The 27,269-nt window shown below is 38.0% G+C and overlaps 2 protein-coding genes across 5 annotated transcripts in view; both read right to left on the reverse strand.

Annotated features, from left to right (window-relative positions):
- Hbe2 (hemoglobin, epsilon 2) lies at positions 1-1,629 on the reverse strand. The gene is made up of 3 exons (NM_001024805.1): positions 1,538-1,629; positions 984-1,206; positions 1-129 (listed from the first exon to the last, which is right to left on the reverse strand). Exons 1-3 carry the CDS (start codon positions 1,627-1,629, stop codon positions 1-3), a joined length of 444 nt encoding a protein of 147 aa, NP_001019976.1.
- A 2,050-nt stretch (positions 1,630-3,679) lies between these two features.
- The window catches only part of Hbe1 (hemoglobin subunit epsilon 1), a 160,397-nt gene continuing 136,807 nt past the window's right edge, over positions 3,680-27,269 (reverse strand). Inside the window, exons 3-6 of one of the 4 annotated variants that reach the window (XM_087658625.1) lie at positions 17,604-17,646; positions 14,751-14,921; positions 4,653-4,875; positions 3,680-3,933 (exon numbers count right to left, since the gene is read on the reverse strand). In XM_087658625.1, the coding sequence (XP_087514751.1) occupies positions 3,805-3,933; positions 4,653-4,875; positions 14,751-14,773 (375 nt within the window). In that variant the 5' untranslated portion in view covers positions 14,774-14,921; positions 17,604-17,646 and the 3' untranslated portion in view covers positions 3,680-3,804. Of the gene's footprint in view, positions 3,934-4,652; positions 4,876-4,993; positions 5,141-14,750; positions 14,976-17,483; positions 17,647-27,269 lie in introns of those variants that run through there. The other 3 variants (XM_087658614.1, XM_087658620.1, NM_001008890.2) reach the window with 3 other exon arrangements.

Consider the following 27,269-nt stretch of genomic DNA (forward strand, 5'->3'; position numbering starts at 1 on the left):
TCAGTGGTACTTGTGGGACAGAGCAGTGGCCACCCCAGCCACCAGCTTCTGCCAGGCAGCCTGCACCTCAGCTGTGAATTCTTTGCCGAAGTAAGAAGAAAGAACAATCACCAGCACGTTACCCAGGAGCTGTGAAAGGAAACACAAAAGGATACACAAAAATGAGAAAAGGAGATACAGAAAAGAATTTATAGGAAAAATGGTATTTGTAAGTTATCTTTCTTGAGGACTCCCCAGCAACCTATCCACTCTAGTGAGGAGGTTGGCTCAATTTCACTGCTCAAGGGCCTGCCCTCCCTGAGCTCATTAGATCCTCTCCTGCTTGCACCTAACATTTCTTCAGTCTGCTATTTTTGTCTCTTGCCCCTTTTCTCATTCACCAAGGGCCTGGCTTCACTAAATGCACAATTTCAGTGTAACAACATGTTTGCTGGAGTTCAAGTCTCCAATAATGAAGGAAGAATGCACTACTTATGATATTATTCATTAAAATTGTAGCATTTTTTAGGAAGTTTATCAAACCAATTGGGAAAAATCTGTCAAAAATTTCTCTTCTATCTTTCCTGAAGTGTCAATCATTAGAATCCACAAAATGAGGTATTTCTCCCTTCCCTAAAACAAAATGTCAATTTCAAGGGCTACTTCCACTTACATGTATGTGCTACCTTCTAAAATAAAACACAGAGTGAGGAGGATTCTGTAACCAACTCTAAGACTCTGCCCCTTTGTGCTTTGTTAGTAGTGTTCCAGTCTCAGGATTCATATATCCCAGAGAGGCATTACATCAGCTGAGTTACCGAGACAGCAAATGTCTGTCTGAAAAACTTTTCTGGGCAGTTGCAAATGTTTCTAGCAATTAGTTGACACAAGATCTATAACCGCATGTTTTGAGATCTGGCCCACCATAACAAAACAAGGCATTAACTTTTATTCTTTTCCCCATGTCAAATTTAAATTAAACACATAAGCGTGCTCAAAGTGACCTTAAAGTTCTCGGGATCCACGTGAAGCTTGTCACAGTGCAGCTCACTCAGATGAGCAAAGGTCTCCTTGAGGTTGTCCATGTTCTCAACTGCCAAGCCTAGGGACACCAGCACTTTCTTGCCATGGGCTCTGATCTGGGGATTACCCATGATGGCCGGAGCAGAAGAGAGGTTTCCAAACTTGTCAAAGAATCTCTGAGTCCATGGATATACAATGAGGAGCCTAAAACATAGCAGTTTAAAAGTCAGAGTATATCACAAACCCCTAGAACAGGGTTTTTCAAGCTATGTATGTCATGGCCCCTTTGAGAGTAGAAAGACCCTTTCACTGGGGTCACCTAACACCATCAAAAAAGACAGATATTTACATAGCAGTATCAAAATTACAGTTATGAAATAGCAACTAAAATAATTGTTTATGGTTAGGGTCATCACATGAGTAACTATATTAAAGGTTATTAGGAAGGTTGAACACCACTGTTCTAGAGGAAATTTCTGCCATGCACAAGGACAATTTCCCTCCATTCCTCCCCAGTCCTGGTCTCTGACCCTACCTTCCCAGGGTTTCTCCTCCAAGTTTTTCCAAGTCCACTTTTTCCCATATGCTTATGATAGCAGCCTTCTCCTCAGCTGTGAAGTGAACCATGGTGTGAGGTCTAGAAGCTTGGAAATAATCTCAGGTGTGCAGAAGCAAGTGTGTTTAAGAGACTGAAGGCCTGTCCTTTTACTCTTCATCCTGAACTTTTCCCCACTTCCCCTCCCCCAGGACTCTGAGACTATTGGTCAAAACAGGCTGGGAAAGAAAGGGGTGGGGTCCAGGAGGGTAAGACTTAGATAGCATTCCTACTAAGATAGTGTCAAGTAGACCCCCTGCCTGGGAAAAAGAGCCCTCCTGCTGCAGTTTTCACAGCATTTACTCTTTCTTTCCTTCTTTCTTTCTGTTTGGTTCCTTCTCCCAACAGGAGATTTGCAAGGGTGTCTTTTCCAATCTTTCCTTTTTGTTTCAGACTTAGAGGGACTAGTAGACTGAAGTTCAAGCATAGACAAAGATGGGAAAGCCCCAGTGAGTCTGAGGCTCTTTGTAGGTCTGTGACTTCGGACTTAAGTGACAGAAATATGCCTCTTACTCACAAGCCATGTATTTTCTGTAGATTTAGGCCATGATCTTCCTAGTTCCCAACAGCCCTGGGAAGGCAGTCCCATTGCTTTGCAGTTTCTAAGTAGGAATAAAGGACTGTGGTATAGTATAATATGCTTCTGCATTTATCTTCACTGTACTAGTATATGTTCTATAAAATATATATTACATGGAGGAATCTACTGTTTGTAACATGGCATTTTCCACCATGTGTATACACTGTTTCTGCAGTCAGTCACTAAGCACTGTGCATTCCTACAGGTTCAGCCTTTTTTGTGCCAACGGTTAAGTACCAAAATAGCTGAAGGACTGATCTTTCAGATTGCTTCAACCAGGCTCTGTCTTCGCTGCTTTGTGTTTGTTAGAATAACTTGGAAGTGGCAGGGATATTTCCATTCAGTCCACATGCCTTGTCACAGCTGGGACAGACTTATACATTAGGAAAATTATCTCTAGGTTTTATTTTCTAATAATAGCTCTAACAATTTCTTGGATCCTTCTATATAGTGGTATGACAGTAAAGAAAATATAGTCTGAGAGAAAACCAACTATATATTTAACATAAGACATGTGTGAGATGGTAGTAATGTATACAGATCTACCATCATTACCACCTGAACTCCAGGTCTAAGGGGAAGCAGTAGCTTTGGTCTCAGTAGCATCCCCCTTCATATATTCAAGCATAAGTATAGAGATACATGCAGAGTCATCACTTAAAATAATAAATTTGTGAAACTTTTTGAAATTATAATAGTTACAGCATATCTCCCTTTTCTTTTGCCATTCCATTTTGTCATTGTTGTATGCATGTATGTATATGCATATATGTTTATGTGTATTCGTATATGTATAAATTATAGTCTTTTTTCATGAAGAACACTCTTTGCAATAGATGAAGACAATTACAGAAATCCACAATCATTCAAACTTCAGAGTTCTGGAGCCTAACCCCAGTGGATACATCTACAAAAGACTCTCCCACTTAAAGTTCAGGGAATACTTCAGAAGAAAAACAAAAGATTGTAAGAGCCAAAAGACCAGGAAGTTTGCTGTGATGCACATTTGCTAAAATGGGTGGGGGATAGCCCATGAGACATCAAACATACACACAGAATTACAGGCAACTACAGGATGCTGAGAGCTGGAGCAAGTGTCTTCACCAGGGTGGAGCACACCAATTGGTTATCCCATAAATGCTTTTTAGAAGAATGTTAATTCTGTCTTAGATCTTGGATCTCATGAAAGCTTTTCCTTAATGGTAATGTGATATCACAACCTGATGCCAGGTATCAACTGTCACCCTTTTCTTCACCCTCTATAATACATTTTCATATGTTCCATACACAATTCCTTCTCCACTAAATTTCTTTCTTCTCTTTGAGAACTCTTTCCCAGCTTTAGACTTTCCTTGGCCCTATAGAAGCCTTCCATGGCATCTATGTTTCTTGATTGAGTTCCTACAGTTTTCGAAGAAATGCCTGTGTCTTCCTCTCTTCCACAAACACATCAAATAGGTATCGTTAGCATAAAAGTAGAAAAAAAGACAAGACAAAATGAATTTTTGATTACCAGGAAGAATGATCTTTATTAAACATGCTGTCCTTTCAAGGACCAGTCCAGTACTCATGTGAAGAAAGAGGGCAGAGGGGACACACAGGATTGCTGGACAGCTAGAGAAAGGGCTCAGTGGTACTTATGGGACAGAGCAGTGGCCACCCCAGCCACCAACTTCTGCCAGGCAGCCTGTACCTCAGCCGTGAATTCATTGCCGAAGTGACTAGCCAGAACAATCACCAGCACATTACCCAAGAGCTGTTGACAGGAAGACAAGAAAAAGATTGGTATGTTAAATGAAGAGTCAAAAAATATTCTTAAAAAGCAAAGAAATATTTTGAACCTATACTCTTTAACACATTCAGCTTCAAAGTTCTCTCAATCATCTCTGAGGGGATAGGTTCCATTTCTCTATTGTACCCCTCTCTCCCCACTCACCACTGCCCTGCCTGAATTCACATTCCCATCGTATCTATTTGCCTGTCTTGTTATTCTCATCCTCCAGTTGTCTAATATCTGATATATAGAATTTCTATGCTACAACTGCTCTTGGTGGAATTGTAAAACTGCCACCAAATGTAAGAACAAGCCTCCATTTGTCATGATACTCATTTGGGAATTTAATATAGTTTTGTATGTTGATTGAGAAATTCCATCTTTAAGTTGTCTCCGAAATCTTTTCTTCAGCATTAATAGGACCCACAGAAAGTTAAGGTATTTTTCCTCTCCCAATTCTACTTCTCCTTGCACAGATCTGCTATTCTTTCACTCTACTCTCCACAATCAGTCCAACAAAATTCTATCATGACAAAATTTTCTAAATGCCTATAAACTAATTTCTTACAGCCATTCCCTGACACTCTGCCTAGACCAATGAGCTTTGACAGCTAGGTAAGCACTCCCAACTCATATTGTCAGCTTCTATTTTGCCCCTAAGACAAACCCAAAATAAACTTGTGAGCTTGCCCTAGACTCACTTTGAAGTTCTCAGGATCAACATGTAGCTTGTCACAGTGCAGTTCACTGAGCTTGGCCAAGGCAGACTTGAGGTTGTCTAGGTTCTTAATGGTTTCTCCAAAAGCAGTCAGCACCTTCTTGCCATGGGCTTTGACTCTTGGGTTACCCATTATGGCAGAGGCAGAGGACAAGTTCCCAAAGCTGTCAAAGAATCTCTGGGTCCATGGGTACACAACGAGAAGTCTGTGAAGTGAAGAAAAACAAGTAGAAAAATCAGAAATCCTCAGAATTCTTGACTCCTAGCTCCTTGTCCAAGGAACTATTCATCCTTCTCCCAGATGCATCAACAGCCAATTCTTACCTTCCCAAGGCTTCACCACCAACCTCCTCAACATTCACTTTACTCCATAGGCCATTGATGAGGCTCTTTTCCTCAGCAGTAAAGTTCACCATGATGTCAAGTCTGGGAGGTTGCTGGTGACCACAGAAGTGTCAGAAGCAAGTGCATGCTGCTGCTAGAAATGGTGGCCTTTTATGTTTCACAGACAATGCTCTGACCCTTTGTTCTGCACAATTCTTTGAAGTCATTGGCCAGCCTGACCCATGGCCCTCATGGGCGGAGCCAGGTCATGGGAGGGTCAGTGATAACTGTACACTGTGTTTATGATAATACATATTAGATATGGAGGCCTTCTTTCTTCTTGGCTCCTCCTCAGCGAAAACTGTCTCTGTTTCGCTTATTCTCTTTTCATTTTCTACTCTTCCTTGTAAACTTCCAGTATAACACTCAGCTCTCTCGTCACATTTTCCAACAAGCATAGAGAGAAGAGCTTAGCCCACTATAGGAAAAACTTTCCAATCTAAAATAACTTTACCATTCAGGTCAAGAAAAAGGAATTTGTGCTGTGAACACAGAAATGTCCACATTACATCTACTTCTCCTTTTCTTGGGATATGTGGTTTATAACTATATCTCCTAGATATATGTTACTCCAAGCAGACGCGAATCATACATAGTTGCATCTAGCAGATGAATACAGGAGCAAAGGATTGACAATGGGTCTGAAGACTCATCAAAACTACAACAGGGAATGACATTGTAGAGAAGATGGATATAACAAGTTCACGTTCTATGCTTCTAGAGAGTCCTCTGACCAATCCTCTATGGATTTTGGCTCCGTTGGTTACATTGCTCTGAGCTCTTTCCTTGCTTATTGTCATATACATATTTCACATGAAACGGTAACAACTTTAAACTAGCCCTTGTGATCCAACTGAGGAATGAGGGAGTTGATGCATCAATAACCTTGAGAAACATTTGTAAATAGTCAGTGTTTGTTATAGGTGAAGTATGGCTAGTGTACTTAGTTTCTACTCTCTTCTTGGGATTACTAGCTATCTCTTAAATATTAGACCTGAAATTAGAAGCCTAAACGTGTATGTGTTTAACTGCATCCACGTGCAGGAAGGGTAGTTTTACACCATCCTATTTAGTCTGCATCTGGTAAGACAGTTATCATTATCCACCCTGCATTTAAAGGAGGGGACAAAGTCACAAAAGTGGTATAACTATAAGGTGAGAGAACTGTTGAACAAGGGAGGAAGGATCCAGATTTGTTCACGATTCGGCTTTCTATCTACAGGAGAGTTCTCCTCCATCCTGCCTGTGGCCCGTTCTGCCTGCATTTTTCTTTTACTTCCTCTATCACTCCCTGTGCTCCTAATAACCCTAAGAGTTTCTCTTCCTTCATTTTGTTTAGTTTAGTCCAATTTATTTTTTACATTTGTTTATATTCTGGGGCCCAAGTGCTAGTACCTGTTTTTCATTTAACAATGTGGCTTCTGTGTCTCAAACTTTGTGGTCCAAATTTACCCAGAGGATCTTCTCTATAACTTTTGGCTTACCTTGACTTTTATGATGATTCCTTATGTACATAACACAGCCATTTCTGACACATGAGAACACCTCTCCACTTCTTTCTCCTATTATCACAGAAGCTTTATCTAGTTCAAAGTCTTCCCAAGTTGGCATTATTACAAACCATTGAATCTCTGCCCCACTCTCCGTTTTTACTCTACATTATCTTTTGGGCACAGATTCTAGCCCACGGCCAATATAGATGTGAACTTATCTTTCCATGACATAGACTAATTTGGCAAACTATTAACTACAAAATAATGTACATAGAAGTATATGTATAGGATTGACTAGAATATGGATGTAGTTACCTTATACATATTAAAATAGCTATGTTTGATGTGACATTGCATGTACTGTCTTATAAACACATTAGATTAACTGGAAGACCAACAGTAACTATAATATCTACTTCATACAGACTGAGAGGAAGGATATCTGAAACAACTAGAGCATAACATTTTTAAAAAATTCTGTGGGTCCAACTTAAGTTTTTCTTACAGACAGTCTAGGAAAATATAACTCTAGGTTGAGAAAGATATTTGATTATTCAAGTTTAAGACTGAACAGACAAAACAGCTGACTGTCAGCCTGAGAGAACAACAAGACCATTGTCTCAAAACCCAAGCCTGAAATCCTCAAACAATGCAATGGGCAAAGCTCTGGGAATGGATTCAATCCTTATGGTTGCAACAATGTTTTTAAAAGAAAGAATCAAATGCTGTGCTAATTTTAGATGTTATTAGTATGGAAAACTTTTAAAAGTATTGTATGCAGTAAAATAGGCCCTTCATCAAAAGTGTTTCAGTGTTATCCAAGAAAAAAATAGACTCTATAGATGTTCTTCATCATAAATAGTTTTAAAATTGAAAAATTGTGAGAGAAGTTTCTGAACAGGAAAAAATGTTTTGCAATTCTTCTTTAAAAGAAATGGTCACCTACTCTGCTTCCGTTGTGTGTCTCCATTCATATTCCCAGAACAGCAATAAACTGGATAGAATAATTCTCTTAGGTGTTTTATTAACCAGGAATGACTTACATACTAGTGGCGGCCAGGTGGCAACCCTACAGAAAGCCTCTAACCTTTCAAGGAACATGCCATGGACAATGTCAGGGACACTTCATGCACCAACCTCGTTATTCGAAGGTGAGTTGTAGGGACAGACATGTCTTATTCTTAGACTGAGTTCCCTCCCTTTTCCCTTCAGAGCAGACAACTGCTTGACTGACCTCTGGGGTCACACTGAAAAACCAGAGAAGCGTATGACTCTTAATTACCAAGAGAGTTGTTACTAGGAAGAGAAAATAGAAAACCATAGTCAGCCAGGTATTCTCCTTTTCCTGCAGCTATTGAACTTGAAATTTATACTTGAACCTGGTAACATGAAAAAAGGCATAAATGTCCTATATTCTCCCAAATAGTTCCTTTAATTTCTTGGCTTCTTTGGCATATTTTAATGTTATACAGTATTGCTATATTTATTGTATAATACAGTAAACATAAACAAACTGATATGTAGAAGTGTAAAACATTTAAGCAGTTTCTCCAAAGCAAAAATAATAAAATGTGACCATATAAGACATGTTACTTGTTCAGGCAAGAACAAAGAGATGAGTCACTTGTCTAAGACTACTACATCTTTATTAAACTATAATTTATTGTCATTATTTAAATTCAAGCAAAACAAGTCAGACTGTTTCTTAATCCCATTTTTACTTTCTCATTGACAGGAAGGTCTCATACCTTCCACATAAAACAATTTTCTGCATTTTTACAGTATCCCATAGTAGCCCATTTGCTTGTCATCTTCATGGCATTCTTTTTTAACTTGAGTCCTTGAGTAAATAAAGTTGTCCATTCTCATGATTCAAATTCCAGAGAACTCTTATCTTTTTATGTTAAATAATTTTACCTGTGTATTTTATAAACCAAGAACAACTTATCTGAACACTCTGGCATAGTAAAACAGACACTCTTATTAGGGTAGGTGGATACTTTTTATTTTCAATATTTCCCTTTAGTTTATACTGCTTCAGTTTATACCTTGGGAAATTGGCAAAATGCTTTGTTTTAGCTAGCTAATTATTTCAATTAATAATGGTGAACTTTATTCAAATATAGCCCCTCTTAAGTACATACTAACTAAATATTTAAATAATTTCTAAATAAAGTTGGTTCAAAAGCCATACTGATGTACAGAGATTAAAATTCTATGGCTAAATATGATTTTTAAAAGGTTTAATTGTATGCTTAGGGTCCATCCATACTTGTAGCTTGCAAAGTGAATTTGGTAAATTTTCAATTTGGCAATTTCTGAAACCTAAGAAAAAGGAAAAATAGTATATCTTGGCTAGGCATGCCTCTTCAGCATTTGCAGTGTCCTAGGTAAAAGCTACAGTTTAGGGTAATTCCTAAACTGTAAACTCACATCTCTGTAGGAAAAGAGAAAGATATGAGGATTGGCCAAGTAAGCAGAGATTAAATAAAAAACACCTTAACAATGACCAGACCCTTTCCTTTAGCAAGGTCACCACCAGTAGGCTTTGTGAGAAACTGAGACCCTGGGCTCATTGTCCCTGACATTGGCAATATTTAATGATGGTTCTAGCCCCACACTTTATAGTACAGAAAAGTTATTCTGAAAGTAAGTCATCTCAGCATCTAGTTTATTGAATCTAAGACATCCACAAAGGGAAGGAGCTTTCCTTTTTCAGGATCCTAGACCAAGGTACCAAGAGAACAATTCTCAATAATTCAGCCTCACTCAAGCCTGTGTTACAGTTTCTCACTAGACCGATTTTCTTTCCTCCATCTTCTTCTTTCTTTTTTTCTCTCTCTTCTTTCTCTTCATTTTTTCTTCTCTGTCTAGGTGCTTAGGGTTTTATTTTAATTTTGTTTTATTTTAATGAATAGAGATAGAAAAAACTGTTCTTTTTCTTCTTCTGAAACTTGGGCTGCTGACAGTATGGGTGGGGTCAGAGACTGTGGTGACAGATAAGGACCAGAGCTGCACAGAGCTGAGTCAAGGTTGGGGCCTCCCTGAGATGGGGATGGGGGAGGGAGAAGTCAGAGTGTTTGGGCTCCTGCTTTCTTTGTCCCATCATTGCTCCTTCATGAGTAGATAAGAACAATGAGCTATGGGAGAGTGTTTGAGGATCTGGCTTAGGAAAGCCTGATAAAATACATTTCATGAAATATACATAAAAGTTTATAGATATTACTATAAATGGGAGGCTATTACCAAAATTTTCAAGTATACAGTGTCAATATAATTTATGAAGACCACAGAGTCAAGGAAATAAATAAATCACACTCTCAAAATCAACTGAGATGTAATTCTTTTTAGAAAAGAAAACAAACAACCCACCCAAATGATCAAAGAAGGGCTCAAAATATTGGGAAGCAGTTAAAATGGTTTCAAAACAAGGGACTTTTAACTGTCTGTAATCTTATTAAATCTGATATATGATTTAAAAGTTAATAATTAAGGAACTGGCCCAGTAGGAAGCTGCAGAAAAGAACTGTTTCCTATTGGCTACTCTAGAGATATTTTGATTCTAACATGCTTTCCCCAGGCCACGGCCCTCCTTTCCCTAAAGGACATGAATAAAAGTCATAGCTGAGCTGTGGGAACAATGCTGGTCTCATAATTTATACATATTGCAGGATGCCTGCCATGATTGCACACACTCATGCTCACACTAACACATGCTAATTTCTAAACTGGAGTATGTATGGTATAAGAATTTTGAGGCTGAATAAGTAGTAACTTTGTGCTGACCTCTCTCCAAGCCTGTGTTCATTACAGTCATGACCTCAGAAATGCCTGGCAAATTCTACTAGATTGGAAATTAGAGAAATTGGAAATTATTTTGGAACTTTTCTATATATTAGACCTTTAGTCAAAACAATGTCAGGACATCCCTCACAGATGGCAACTAGTAGCTTAGAAGCCATGACTTTTTAGCTGGAAGAAGTGTACATTTTCTTTGAGGAGAGGAAACTGTGATGTCGGCACAATCAGAGGAAATACATCTATGCAGAGAAAGCCTTTGGTACAGAAGCGGTGGCCTCTACAGTAACCAAGAAGGACTAGGTGCTTCCTTTTCTTCCTCCAAATATGCATTTGCACCCCAAAGTATCACCTGTCTTTCTAGGGGTATCCCTACACCCTGATGAGTATCTCTCATGTTCACAGTGGAGTGAGAATGGTAGAATTCTACTTATCCAGCATTTACAATACTGATTCTAACCTAAACTAAGGCTCAGTGCTAGAATACAGGGTACCTGAGAACTTGTTTACGAACTACCTAGTACAAGTCCAATAACCCTACTCTTCTAATAGCATTTGATTGACTACTGCATATTTCATGAACAGAACTCTGTGTGTGTGTGTGTGTGTGTGTGTGTGTGTGTGTGGTTTGTGTGTGTGTGTGTGTGTGTGTGTGTGTGTATACTAAAATGTGTTGCTTCTAGGTATGAGACTAAATTAGCTTTCATTTCCAAAAACTGATTGTTTTATGACGTCTAATAAGTATCATGAGAATTTTTAACCAGAAAATAAAATATTTTCGGTTATGTCACACAGCTTGGCAGGGTTTACTTTTCTTCATGATGCTGGTGGAGGTTGTGGGTTTTTTTTTTTTTTTTTTCAGATAGCAAACTTCTTTTCTTTCCACCTTCCCTGTGGACTTCTTCCTGGAGACCCAGATAGCACTGATCACTCACAGCTGCAAACATCTGGCCACACACCCTAAGGCTCAGCATTACTCAGCATGACTCAGCACTGCTGTGCTCAAGCTAGATGCTGGCTCAGAAGGCCAAACACATGTGAAGGGTGGGAGTGGAGCGAGAGAACTGAGTCAGCCTGGATCCAGCCAACCTCCTCTGGTTTTGGACTATGGTACTACAACAATTGAGATCTAGAGACAGAATATGAAGAAACAGAAAACCGGAAGTTACTTAAATCAGAGATGGGAGCTGGAGAAAAACAGAGGGTTGTGAATGTGTAGGAAGCTTAATAGTCATTCAGGAAATGTTTGGAAAACCCCTGCAATGTGTTGATACTAAGATCAATGCTTGAGGACTAAATAAGACTAACACATGCCACTTGTCTGCCAGAAGTCCTGTTCAAAATTAACAGTTAATCATAATTCAAGATTATAATGTATTCTGTACTTTGTAGAGATTATAAGCTTGGAAATATATGTCTTTCTCAATTCAAATTCCTTTTAGAAAATAAGGGGTGGGTAAAACATGAAATAAAATGTAAAGACCATAAACTGTGTTTTTCTTATTGAGCAGGCCTGTGCTCTCTCTCTGTTCAGAGCAAATTATGGGAACTAGTCAAGATGCACTGACTCAGAAGCCCCATTGAAGGAACAGATAAGGCAACTTCCTCATTTAGCACAGGCTTTTCTCCTGTTCTCTTCTACACCAGACATTTCAGGAAACAGGATGCCAGTGAACGTCTTCAATGAATACAAGCCCATTTCTAGTGAAACTAAACCATCAGTGGTCAGTATTTTAATTGAATATAGAGGTCAGGAGGTCACACCTTTATCCTAAAACCTCAAGAGGCAGAGGCAGTCAGATTTCTGTGAGTACCATTTGATTCTGATCTACATAGTCCGTTCCATGCTAGAATGGCTTTATAGTAAAATGCTGACTCAAAATGAAGAAAGAAAAGGACAGAAGGAAAGAAGGAAGGAAGGAAGGAAGGAAGGAAGGAAGGAAGGAAGGAAGGGAAGGAAGGAAGGAAGAAAGAAAGAAAGAAAGAAAGGAAGAAAGAAAGAAAGGAAGAAAGAAAGAAGAAAGGAAGGAAGGAAGGAAGGAAGGAAGGAAAGAAATGAAGAAAGAAAGAAAGAAAGAAAGAAAGAAGAAAGGAAGGAAGGAAGGAAGGAAAGAAAGAAAGAAAGAAAGAAAGGAAGAAAGAAAGAAAGAAAGAAAGAAGGAAAGAAAGAAAGAGAAAGAAAGAGAAGAAAAGGATGGGGACCACTTATCCTAGAAATGTTACTCTTCTCCCTGTGAAGTCGCCAACTGTCAACACCTCTTCCATTAAAGATGTGAAGCTCTCCACACTCCATGCAAGTGGGTTAACAAGCTTGTTCTTCTTATCGATGTAAATTTACCATTTATTAAACATGAAGGCAGTTCTGCATGGTAATGAGATCCATTTGCTTGCTTCTTTTTACATTAAGAATGACATGTCTTGGGGGTTGGGGATTTAGCTCAGTGGTAGAGCGCTTGCCTAGGAAGCGCAAGGCCCTGGGTTCAGTCCCCAGCCCCGGAAAAAAAAAAAGAAAAGAAAAGAAAAAAAAAAAAGAATGACATGTCTCAATGCCAACGAACCAGAGCTTCCAAAGACTATACATGGACTGACCCTGGACTCTGACCTCATAGGTAGCAATGACTAGCCTAGTAAGGGCACCAGTGGAAGGGGAAGCCCTCGGTCCTGCCAAGGCTGGACCCCCAGTGAACAGGATTCTTGGGGGGAGGGCGGTAATGGGGGGAGGGTTGGGAGGGGAACACCCATAAGGAAGGGGAGGGGGAGGGGGATGTTGGCCTGGTAACTGGAAAAGGGAATAACATTTGAAATGTAAATAAGAAATACTCAATTTAATAAAGGTGGAAAAAAGAATGACATGTTTCCACGTTTCTTTAATATTTGATACTGTAATATATACATCCTAAATGTTTTCCAGCTGATTATTTGGAATTTTGAAATCATCATGTTGAGAGTACTACTTCACATAAACACATAGTACAAAAAAGTCGGGTATTTTTGTGGCTACCTGGCTTTGAATCTTCATGAAGTAAATGTTAGAAGAGGTGATCAGGGAGATGTTGGTGTTTCTACTTCCTTGAGCCCACAATAGACAATTTTCTTTCTGTTGTGGTGTTACAGGATTATTCTTCAGCAAGAATAGAAATAATCCTGTAGTGTCACTTTGGGGAGCTCTGTGGACTTGGGCCAAAGATGTCTTCTCTTTAGTTCTCAATACCACATGCCCATAAGAAGTAATGTATTATATGTAGCACAATAGATAGTTCACTTTGGTTATGATCAATACTTCAATTTTATATACTCTTAGAAATTCACTCACACTGTTATGTTTGTGTTCCTTCCTCATCAATAACGAAGACATGAATGATGTCATGAGCATAAGTAAATTCATAATAATGATTTAAATTACACTGTAGCCAATCAGTACTAAAAATATCATTTGATTTAGTTACACATTCATTAGAGAATTGAAATATCATAGAACTACAATGGCAAATTCCATGGAAAATTTTCAATTGAGTACTATTCTTAATTTTCATTTAGTCTGAATCACTGTATCTTCGAGTATCTCTCATCAGGTTTTCAACTCCTTAATTAATGTTCTTCTCAATTCCTGCTGAGGTTCCTAAGACTCTTCTATGCCTAAGATTCTTATATATCTTCGCATGATGACAGCTTAGGGAGGTGTTCTTGGGTTGCAAAGTGGCTATCAATGGGCTTCAAGTTGGTCTGTGGACTTAGGTGAAATACCTGGTTAGATGGCCCTAATATGGCAGGGTATAGGTTTGTTATTTTTTTAATAATATCTAATCCATTGGTAATAAGTCATAAGGCTTTAAGGCTGCATTAAAATTCTTAGAGTGTCTCATTATTTTCTCTAACTTATCTGCTGTGTAGGCTTCCTGCTTCTGAGAAAGACTGTTCTTAGCTGAACTCTTGGGCACTGATGTATAGAATTGTGTCTTTCACTTGATTCATCAAATACCCACTCAGGATAGGAACGATTGTGAACCTGATTTTTATAAATGATGAACCTAAAATCAGGAGTCATGGAGTTTTTTTTACATAGCTGAAAGAATGAGGATCTCATGTGGTAGAACATAAAAAAAATATCTTATGCTTTTTCTCCCCACCCTTTGTCCTGCTGTTCTCATGTTTAGGTCTATCTTTTCTGAGAGTCACAGACTCCACCCTGAGCTGAAACCCAGACCTGGTCATTTATCTGAGCCAGCATGTATGTGACCCTTCTTGATAGCTGGCAGCTGGCTTCAGATGTATAGGTATGGGACCTCTGATAGACACATTTTCCAAAGCAGCATCTCTCAGTCTCTAAGAGGCCTAGGGTTTGCTGAGTCAAAGTCCTCCATAGTAGGTTCCCTAGAAACTGTGCTCCCAAATTTACACTTGCATACCTCCTGTTTGTTCTCTCCTCCATCTGTAATCGAGTTCCTCTTCTTCACCGAACCCACTGAATCCTCCTCAGGGCAACAAGTATCACTCAGCAGCAGCTTCACACTGAAGACTCTTGTATTTCCCCAGACGTTTTGACCTTAGCAAAATGTGCTAACTCTTCTGAGCTCAGTCTTATCATAAAAAAGGAAAATATTACTGGAATTTATTCATAGACTGAATTGAAGACTTAGCAAGTAAATTGTTGGACTATATAGAGCAAAAGACTTTAAGTGGTGGTTGATCTTATCACCTACTAATCTCTGTCCTGGAAAACCTCATTCATCTTTCACTCCTTTATGTAGCTTTTTTTTTTTTTTTTGCTTATATGAATCTTCTTGTTACATTCCCCTTACTGTGTCCAGATATGAAAGTAAGTTTTAGAGTGAGTCACCTGTGGTCTTTCTTAATGAAGTGATTCTCACATGGACCATCTCAGCAATGCAGAGAATGTGGGAGAAGAGCCGGAAGCAAAGCAGGGGCTCATGAGAATATCTAAACTCACTACCGCTCAGAAAGTGAAAATACATTCTAAACGGCTCCCAGGTGCTAGAGGAACTTCTGTCATGGGCATTCTGACTAGGAAGGCTCTGAGATCGTGAGGAAGTAATTTCAGTATGGAAGGCTGATAAAAAGGGAGCACTCCAAAATCTAAGTTACTCAGGAAAGCATCTTATAGGAACGAACCATGCCTAGTCTAGTGTAGAGTAGAATAGTTTAGAGTAATGTGCTTTAGAGTAGTGTAGAGCAGTGTAGTGGAGAGTAGAGTAACATAGGGAAGTGTAGTACAATGTATAGTAGTGCAGTGTAGAATAGTGTAGTACGGAGTAGTGTAGAATAGTATAGTAATGTATAGAGTAGTGCAGTGTAATGTAATACAGTGTAGTATAGAGTAGTGTAGAGTAGTATAGTATAGAGTAGTGTAGAGTAGTATAGTATAGAGTAGTGTAGAGTAGTATAGTATAGAGTAGTGTAGAGTAGTATAGTATAGAGTAGTGTAGAGTAGTATAGTATAGAGTAGTGTAGAGTAGTATAGTATAGAGTAGTGTAGAGTAGTATAGTATAGAGTAGTGTAGAGTAGTATAGTATAGAGTAGTGTAGAGTAGTATAGTATAGAGTAGTGTAGAGTAGTATAGTATAGAGTAGTGTAGAGTAGTATAGTATAGAGTAGTGTAGAGTAGTATAGTATAGAGTAGTGTAGAGTAGTATAGTATAGAGTAGTGTAGAGTAGTATAGTATAGAGTAGTGTAGTATAGTGCAGTGTAGTGTAGAGTAGTGTAGTGTAGTATAGAGTAGTGTAGTGTAGAGTAGTATAGTATAGTGCAGTGTAGTGTAGTGTAGTATAGAGTAGTGTAGTGTAGTGTAGTGTAGTGTAGTGTAGTGTAGTGTAGTGTAGGTTCTTGACTCATTCTTTATATTTTGTGAGGTCTCTGAATTTTCAAGGTGCCCCAAATTCTTTACCTGCTAGAGTTCTGACTATGGAGAAAGAATTACCGTTTCTACTTGATTCAGAACTAATTGACCTGTTTATTAAACTCAATGTATCCATTTAATAATCTGACTTATCTCATCAAAAAGTAAAGGAAAAGCCTTCTTTGCCTTGTCCTATGGCTCTCATTGGAAAAATAATCAAGCTTAGGAATAAATGTTAAAACATGTAGCTTTTCCTACCTATATGAATATGGACTTCATCAAAACCAGCACTTCTTGAGCTTTTCATCCATGGGGAAAAACCATCTATCATAAGGATGAAGGGGAGCTCATGGATTTTGAACTGAGCCCTTTTGTTTTGCCAGGTAATTTTTTTTCTTTTGGTCTTTGGAAACAATGGTTTTATTCGTGTTTTTTACATATGTAATATATCTTCAAATAATACATAACATTATTTCAAAGCTTTAGTGCAATATTTAATTGTATTTTAGCACATGTGTTCTTCTACTGTCTTCTTTATTTCTTTTATTTTGGGGGTTATAATATAATTAAATTATTTTACTTCCCTTATCTCCCTCCAGTACCTATCACACACCCTCTCCTTGTTGTATATAAAAAAATATGTAAAAAAATTGCCTGCCTGTCATTGTCATGAATCTCCCAAAGACAAAAATGATGGGCGTTTTATATATATATATGTGTGTGTGTGTATGTGTATGTGTATATGTATATGTATATATGTATATGTATAAGTATATATGTATATATATGTGTGTATGTATATATATGTGTGTATGTATATACATATATATTTAGAAATACTTCAATCAATCCTAAGTAACACAACCATTTTATATTGGAACAGTAAACACAGGGATGCCCTTTACCACATGCTAAACATAAACATAAACCAGAAAACCATAGTCTTTAGGCTCATGAAGATAATTAAGTCATGGAACATGATCATGTCTATCCAGTCCACCTCTCCACTTAAGATAGTCTATCTGGCCTTGAGTAAATGGTTTGGGATCCTCTGGATCTGGAGTTGCAGGCTCCCATGAACTACCCTGCATGGGTGCTGAGAACCAAACTCAAGTCTCCGTGACGAGCAGCAAACATGCTGAACCTCTGAGCCATTGCTTCAGTACCATGCTATAAGTTTACAATAACTCGGGACAATAGACTGTAGAAACAAAAATATGTCTTGTCAGGGCCAGTTAATGTGGTTCACTGGATCAAAGCACTTGTCACACCAGACTGATGACCTCAGTTTGTCCCCAGATTCCATGTAAACAGCTGGATGCTGTGGTGTCTATCTGTAATTTCAGCACGTCTGTGGTGAGATGGAAGGCAGAGACAGGAGAATTGTCCTCAAATTCACGTACTAAATCCACTGGAGAGCACAGATCAGCAGGAGTAAGAAACACCCTGTTTTGACAATGGGAAAGAGAGAACTTAGTCCAAATATTTACTCTGATCTGTATACAAGAACAAGGGTATGTATGCACCTGCATTCATACATATATCACACACACTACGAATAATAATGGCAATAATTGACACAGTTAATAGAGATTAAAACTTAAATTCCAACATCCTGAATAGTAAGTGGTATGATGTAGATAAATGTTCTAGAAAAGGGAATTGGAAATTCAGCAAGAAGAGTAGTTGAGAGATGAATTCAAATCCCACCATTTGTATGTGTATACGTGCCTGAATATACTAGGGAAAATTAACTTTCTTAAATTAGCTTTCTTAACTGTAATAAGATGAGAATATTAATAGTATTTACTTTAGATAATTAAAAAGTAGTCAATGGGGTCATTTATCCAAGACATTTTTAGTATTTTCATAAAATAAGCCCTCAGTAAATGTTAATTTCATTATTAATGTATTATTTAAAAGCAAATTAGAATAAAATGTGCTCCAAAAAATTTTAGCTGTAGTTAAAATAATTATATATATAGGGAAAATTTTAGCAGCCAACTTTCCCAGAACATTTACCATGTACAAGGCACTACTGTAAATGCTATATAATTAACCCAAACAATTCTCACAATAGTCTTAACAGACTTGGGGAAACACTACAGAACATTAGGAGTTGGTGTAACACTATGCCCATTTAGGAGGTGGAAATGGGGAAGACTGTAAGAATGTGAGTACCATAGGAGTGGGTAACTACACGAAATGTCCTGTGGAGCCATGGGTCTGTCCCATGTGTACTCTTTTGGTAGTGGTTTAGTCCCTTGGAGCACTGGTTGATTGGTATTGTTGGTCTTATGGAGTTGCAAGCACCTTCAGCTCCTTCAATCCTTTCTCTAAGTCCTCTATTGGGAACCCTGTTCTCAGTTCAATGGTTTGCTGCTAGCATTCCCCTCTGTATTTGTTATGCTCTGGCAAAGGCTTACAGGAGACAGCTATATCAGGCTCTTGTCAGCATACACATCTTGGCATTAGCAATATTGTCTAGGTTTGGTGGTTATATGATATGGACTGGATCCCCACATGGGGCAGTCTCTGAATGGCCATTCCTTCTGTCTCTGCTCCAAACTTTGTCTCTATATCTCCTCCTATGAATATTTTCCCCCTTTTAAGAAGGAACGAAGCATCTACACTTTTGTTGTCCTAATTCTTAGCTTCACGTGATCTGTGGATTGTATCTTGGGTAATTCGAGCTTTTGGACTAATATCCACTTATCAGTGAGTGCATACCATGAGAGTTGTTTTGTGATTGGGTTACCTCATTCAGGATGATATTTTCTAGTTCCATCCATTTGTCTATGAATTTCATAAAGTCATTATTTTTGATAGCTGAGTAATATTCCATTGTGTAGATGTACCACATTTTCTGTATCCATTCCTCTGTTGAAGGGCATCTGGTTTCTTTCCAGCTTCTGGCTATTATAAATAAGGCTGCGATGAACATAGTGGAACATGTGTCTTTGTTATATGTTGGAGCATCATTTGGGTCTATGACCAAGAGAGGTATAGCTGGGTCCTCAGGTAGTACTATGTCCAATTTTCTGAGTGGCATACAGTTGAGTGAATATGAAGGAGACTATCAATCTGAGTACAGTCGAAAGGGAAAGATGAACAAAAAAATTGTAATGTAAAATGTAAAAAAAAAAGAATTCCTAGAACTCAATAATAAAATGACAAATAACAAACTGGAGAATATCCATATAACATGTGAAGGAACTGAGGCACATGATTAGCTAAGAAGAGCTGCTGAATCTTCAGTACCTCACGTGGTCTGATGAGAATCTTGACCAGTGTTCTCTATGAAACCTCAGTGGAACAAAGTGTTGTAATTTCAGAAATGACCCATTGGAAATTCATATGTATGAGGGAGTTCTTTCCTTGAGTTATATGAGAATAGAAAGGGGGTCATCTTCTCTCCTCTACTGTGTGAAATGCTCACATAACTTTGCTCAGTAGGTGTGGTTTACCATGGGAATTTCAGTAAATAAGAAAAACCTTTGGACAGGCTGCCAGTAGAGGGTCTAAACTTGGGGACTTCCTGATATAGAAAGTGAGGCAGTTCATACATTTAATTGATGTAATATCTATTGAAAAATATCTCATAAGAATAATTTACTAGTGCCCTTTACTTTCAGAAGAAACTAAAGGTCATAAAAGGCTAGAGACTGTCTTAATAGTATCATATTTATCTTGGGAAATCCTGAACCAGGACGCAAAGTTCTTGCCTGGTTGGCATGTGCATTTACATGAAGTTTCTGCCTCTAAATCTGCACATCATGAGAGAAAGATCAGAAGGAATGAAATACACACACACACACACACACACACACACACACACACACACACACACCAAAACAAAACCTTTTCAAAGTGGTTTCCATAGCACAGTCCAGGCTGTACAGACTTTAGTTATTTCTTTAAAATTAAACATACAACTTAAATATACAAAAGAGCAAACTCCTGCTCTGTAACCTAACCTCCTGGTCAGGTAAGATAGAGTTATCAGAGGTTTGGCAGGATCTCACTCTGCGTGCTGTGGTGGGAGGGTTCCAGCCTAGCAAAGGGGTGGGGAAAGCCATCTCATTCTGACATTGCTGCTAGATGTAAGAGAGGACAAATGGTTTATTATCTATAAACTCGAGTCCTGGCTACCCTCACTTACAAGAAAATGCAACACTGGGTGGTCTGTGTGCACCCTCCATGGCTACTCTTAAATAAAAAATATGAAAAGTTCTTTATACTGAATTCATTTCTATCCCAAATTTCATAGTCTTCAAACACCAGTTATGGGTAATATCCCTCCACTCAATGCTTGTCTTTACATATTAGTCAAGGAAACCCTTGAACTTTCTTCCTTCAGTCTTACTGTGTTCTCCCTCTCTCAATGACTCAGTAGGGAAAACACACAACGTTTCACTTTTTTTCCTAAACTTGATAACAGACTTAACATAATGACTTAATTGCATTTATGTCAGTTCATAATATCTGATTTTTATGGTTCTGAGAAAATTACATTCTAGTGAGTAAATACAATACAAATTAAGACAATAACAATAATAGCTTTGAGCCTGTACTTTCTGTCAAAATTAGAAATACCAGGACTGGAGAGAGTGACAGCTCAATGGTTGAGAGCACCTCTTGCTCATGTAGATGACTTGAGTTTGGTTCAAAATACCAATGTGCTATCTCACAACAGTCTCTCAGTTAGTCACATGGTATCCAATGCCCTCTTCTGACTGCTATCGGCACTAGGCACATCCACGGTATACATACACATATGCAGGCACAGTACTCATACACATAAAATGAATAAATAAATTTAGAGTGTAGAAATGCTATAAAAATAACCCAATGGTTGTGAACAACAATGAAATAATGTATATAAATATCTTTGGATAACATGTGGTATAAAAATTCAGGAACTACATTGAAGCATTTTATTTTATTTTATTTTTTAATTCTGTTTATTTTTTGAGTAATTCAAATATTAGTACTGTTTTTACATCATTTGTGTTTCTCCTTTCTCCAATTCCTCTTGAATACCTCCCACTTCTCAAATTAATGACATTTTATTCTTTAATTGTTACTTTATGAATAATGTAAAAACTTTTATATTACACACATGTTTATAAATACATTCAACCCAGATCAGTTAGAGCTGCTGAGATGTGCCTAAAGCTGCCCATTTTAGACTGGCTAACCAATCAAGGAACTCAGCTAATTCTCTCTCAGCATTCATTAATTGTAGTAGCTCTCCTTCACAGGTAATTTTAGTGCCTAATTCCTGGTACTACCTTGTGATTTGGAGAAACCACACATCATTTATATTTACCAAAACTGACTGGGAAAAGCATCGGACGTACATCAAAACTTAATTTTAATAACCAGAAAAATAAAAAGACACCCTCTTTTCCTATCAATGACAAACATTTGGTTTTTCCAACTGTTGGGACTGTGAATGAGTAACTAATAAAAGGCTTCCAGATGCTGTGTGAAGGTAGAAGTCCTGGAAAGAGCAAGTGTCTCAAAGCACTGCCTGATGGGAAATTCTGCACCGTAAGGTTACATAGTGACCTTATGTAAAAAGTACCAACCATTTGTCTGGTCCTAAAATGGAAATGATTTTCAGGGTTAGAGAAGGCTGAAGACATTTTGGTTTCTGCCTTTGAAGGCTGACAACTCTCTTTCTTGTTGAACAAGTGCAAAACTCTTGTTTACTCCCAAGGTCTGTTGTACTCGTATTGAGTTTAAAGATTGCAAAGTTGGGATGTCTGGTGTAGGGGGAAAAAGGGACAATAAAACCTATGCTGCATCGCACTCTCATGAAATGCTTTAAGCCAACCATGAAGCTGATGTGTCAGAAAGTGTTTTCATGTCTTTTAACTAATTTTTATTACATAATATAAATTAGGGACCATTGAATTAAGTCGAAGGCAGATACTTCAGATCAGTAACAGGAGCATTTTATATGAAGAACACTAAATGAATGCAGAGTTTTTTATTATTTTGTAGATTCATATATACCAGTAATAAGGAATGTGAAAGCACGCATTTGGGAAGAGATGGGAGACAAGAAAGCAATTTGGCATGAAAGGGAAAGGTGAAATGATGGCGATATATTGGTTATACGTGAAAGTCTCAAAAATACACTCATTTTTAAACAAGGAAGTTAATTTTGAAGACCTACACTTATCATCATTTTCCTGTCATCTAGCTAAGTTTTTACCATCTATCTTTCAATCATCTATTTGTCTATTTATCATTTGTCCTTTATTGTTTTTTAAACATGAATGCAAAGTTTACAGTGCAGTATAGCAAGTGTGTACTCTGTAGAAGTGGGAGTTCTTGGAGCAAAAGTGAACACAACTTTGCTGCCCTCTCTCGTCCTTCTGCTATATTGCAATTCCCCTTTTAAATTATTCTAACTTCAATTTGTTCTTTTACACACCCATTCAAGTGTCTAATACATTCCGATTACTGTCCCACCCATTCTGTCTTGTCTTCTTCCCAATCTCATCAGGACCATCCTGCACATTGATATCTTCCTGCTTGGTTTTGTGACCTGATGTGTTTATTGAGGACTGTCTATGAGATAATGGTTTGGAATGTTCTGTTGGAGCCCTGTTAGCTCAGCAGTGAGGATACAACTGAAGGCAAGTCTGTGTCAGCTACTTGGCATAACCAACCATGGGATCCTTTGGCAGCAATCATGTCCTCAGTTTGTTTCAGCATTTCACAAAAATCCAATAATAGTAATCCCTAATGCACAACAGAATATTGAACAGAATATTGAGATATTGGGTGGGCAGTATATGAAAAAAATCAAAACACGATTTGAGTTGAAGCCTTTCAAAAAAATCCATGGCAATAGACAACTTAATCACTTTCATGAGTTCTGAAGTTCTCCAGCCCAATATTAGGATAATTTTATGTGATTTCTAGTGTTAAAAACATAAACTTTGTGATATAATATAGAACAACTTTGCACAAGTTAGGAAAATCAACTTACTTCAACATTATTTTAACAGTACCTACTGTGTGTCAGTTCATGTGCCTGATGAAAGTTTTAGGTGTATCATCTTACTTAATCCTCACTAATTTTGAAGGTGTTGTTGTTGTTGTTGTTGTTGTTGTTGTTGTTGTTTTGTCTTTTCCCACATGAGTAAATTACAACTTAGAATACTTAAAGAGCTATTAGAAATTTAACTGGAAAATTGTTTCATATTATAAAACAATACAATAATATAGATTCATATAGCACCTATATCTTTTCAGTCATACTCCTCTACCCTAAGGACATTAGCTTCAGTTACCTCACATTAGTTCTTTTTTTTTTAAACATCTATTTATTTATTTAGGCAGGGTCTCGATCATTCTAGTCATAGATGACCTGGAAGTCAATTCTCTACCCAGGTCATGTCTGGATCTCAGGGTAATTCTCCTATCCCAGCTTCCCAAGCACTGGGATTACAGACTCACATTAGTTCTTATGGTGTATTCTTCTTGAGAGTTGAGAATGTAAGGAGACTTGTTGAGGGAGACAGATGGGGGGGTGGGGATGTAAGAAAAGGAGGATAGTTAACAAAGAACCCAGTTGTTTGTCTCTTGGAAAACTTCTCTTTCAACTACACTAAATTAAATGTAACTTTTCCCTTTCTGCTTTTCTAAAATAAAGACTGCTTAATACTTAAAATCATTTGAAAGTCTCTGGCATTTGTAAAATCCAAGGTGACTTTTTACTGACTTTGCTTAAATATTACACATAGTGACATATTCTCAGAAGACAGTATGGGGAATAGAGAAAGAAGGTAGGGAGAACACATAAGTGTCCTGTTCCTCTAACATGGAAATAACACCTCCAGGCAAGGGGTCTTTTCACCACTATCCTCCCTGGAGGTTCCACACCCCTAGGTCTGTTTGTCCCATAATTGCCTTCCCTCTAGTGGTGAAAAAGCTTTGTTCTTTTTCTCTGTTTTTGTCAGGTATGAGTCAGTTTATGTAATCAATGAATAAAAGCAAGCTATCTTGAATTTAGTCATTTATTTTATTGTTGTGATCAGCATTCAAGTTCTCATTCTTCACTGGTGACCACTCAGGCCCTGCCACGGGCAGACTGACAGGCTGCAGCATATTCAACTGGAATAAATTCCTCATGCTTACTGTACTAAAGTGAAACTGACACAGCCAAATGAAGCTTTATAGATACTTTTCAAATAAGAAAAAAAATTACTTTCATAGCATATACAAAACAGTTATTTACATGTTCATCGCACTATGATAATAAACTTTTGCAGAAGACCACATGAATTCTTAATCTAAATACAAGTTCAGACTAACAGGACCATGACAACGAGGAGGGACAGGGCCGGTTATAGGGTCAAGAAAAGAGAAGCCATTTGAACAAACATCACAGAATGGACCAGAAGGGTACAGCAATAAATGTCTGCCAAGCCAGCAAGAGAAGTAACTGGTAATGAGGACAGCTGTCCACAGAAGAAGGAATCCTGGGACACGGAAGCTCAGAAGTCGTGAACTGCGAGGCACTGAACTGTAAGAGCCCCATTTATGGAAAACCTGGTAAAAGTTAATACTAAGACTACTAACCTGGTGGGTGCACAGCAATAAAAATATGTATAAGCATGACTCGCTGTGCTAATGTAGGCACTTCCCCCTGCAGTTGAGATGTGCACTCCTGTTATAGTCTGGGGCTGAAAAACCTCTTAGGAAGAAGAAGCCAGGAAAACTGAGTTAGTCATCTGGTACATGGAAGGACGGAGGAAGAGAGTGCAGTTGGGAACGAGGGAGGTACTCCACCTTGGCCAGGTTCATATCATTTTTAATGTCTGTTTTTAGTCAAACTTAAACACATAACCTAATGATTGTAGAGAAGAACAAAGATTTTAATGATGACCTTGTTCTTGTAATCATAGTCACAAAGGGCTATCAAGACCCCATGCTTCTAAAATAAAATCAGAAATATTTATATGTTTCACAAACACACAGAGCAGTAGAAGTCAAACTATAAATGCCCCCAAATTACTTTCTAGAATGTAGACTCCTTCACCCTAAATATATATTTCAGAATAAATATATTAGGCTTTGAGAAACATTTTTATCAAAAACCAAATACAGAGTTGTGGAGCCCAGTAACAATGGAAATAATCTACAAAAAAGTTCCTATACCTAAGGCTCAGGGGACACTGTGAAGAGCAGGTGGAATGATTGTAAGAGACTAAGGGTCATGGAGCTTGCTGTGAGACTCTCTCTCCTAGTGATGTCAGAAGCTACATCCATAAAGTGTCACCAGCACGACTTCCTAAACATTAGCTGAACATGGAAAAAACTAATATAGACTCCAAAGTGGACTGGGAAAAATTGATGAGACCTCTGCTCTACCCAAAGAACTAAGCAGGAAACTAAAGAGAATTCTGAGGCCTCCTACCTCTCCCTGTAGAACTCTCTAACCCCTTCAACTTCCATCCATTTTACTCTAGAGGTCAGCAGAAATGGAGAGCTCCATTTGAGGAGTAATAAAAAACAGCATATTTTACTGTTATCTCCTGACCAACACAAGAGAGGAGATTGGACGATATACTATTTATATGGATAAATCCACCTGGGTCACACGTTATTTTGATTAAACTACTTAGCCTACTTAAATCACCTATATAGGCACCAATCTCTTCAGGGTAATGAAAAGAAACTTGAAGGTTCTCCTGAGAATTAAAAACTGTAAAGTTCATAGAATAGATTTGGACAATTACCATCATTCTACTATTGTATTCTAAATTCACACGAGGTTGTAAGCTCTGTTTGCTTTACTATACTTTGCTGTTACCATGGAGGTGAAGGCTCATGCATCATGTTAGCGCCCACATTTAGCCTCTAATTCATTTTTCCCCTTTTATTTCTTGCTTGCATCTTTCAACAATGCTTTCTAAATCCAGCTGGTTAGTGAAGATAACAAATGATGCTGATGCAGAGAGGCCAGGATAGACTATCAGAGGAGTCAAGGCCAGTGAGCACAGCAGGAGGATCTGTCTGAAGCCAGATAAAATGGGTGCTTTGAAAGGGTGTCTCATAAGATAAGAGACAGAAGAAAGGAGAGTGAAACGTGAAACTCTGTCAAGATGTAAGTGATTTCAATAAGGCACATGAATAAGAAGACTACAATAGAAAGATTCAGCATTTAAAATGAGACTCTTGAACTATTCTGGCCAAGAAAATGTCTCAGGAATGGCTATAAGAAATGATAGAAATTAATACTAACAGGCTGAAGATAATTGGGCAATAGCAAATCACTCCTACATTTCTGTGTGGAATACCTTACTAAAGAGCAATGAACTATTAGCAAGCAAATCCAGGAACTCTACTAAATCCAAAAGGCACTATGTTGGGTGAAAGAAAAGAATTTTCTTTTACATAACTTCTAGTCTTGTGGTAGAATATGCTTGACCATGTAAGGAATAATAATGACTTATGTTATAGGACTTAGCATTGGGTGAGTCCCTTAACAATAGTGGCATCTAACATGCAGTGAAGGATCTGTGCTATGTCCAGTTCATAATGTGTTACTCAAGAAAGGAACAGAGGTAAATGATTGAAGAGAAAACAGGTACAACATCAATGATTTTGTTTCACAGTGGGAAAGCAGATGTCTGGAGAATGTCACATGTCCATTCTCACTATCCACACACAATTGAGTGACAGGCATGTCCATGACACAGACCACATAAGAGAAGGGAAGAATGGGACTCAGGAAAGGGGATGTTTGGATGTTTGGATGTTTGGTAAATTGTTCAGAAATGTGGGAGTAAAAGAAAAAAATTCAGCTTTTAAGAGATACAAAAGGAAATAAAAGGAATAACAGTCTTTGTTATCATGTTTAACTTGCTGAGTGACTTAGTACCTCAGCATCATAAAACAACTGTAAAATTGCAGGAGTCATCTTATCAAGGATCTGTTGGCCTTTAGTAAGAGCTAATGAGGGATCACAAACATGAACTGAATGTGTTCATGCAAAGCCTTTGAAGAACCTACATGATAATTGCTACATCTATAAGATAAAG

Source organism: Rattus norvegicus, chromosome 1, assembly GCF_021556685.1.
Source record: "Rattus norvegicus strain SHRSP/BbbUtx chromosome 1, alternate assembly SHRSP_T2T, whole genome shotgun sequence".
Taxonomy (NCBI): Eukaryota; Metazoa; Chordata; class Mammalia; order Rodentia; family Muridae; genus Rattus; species Rattus norvegicus.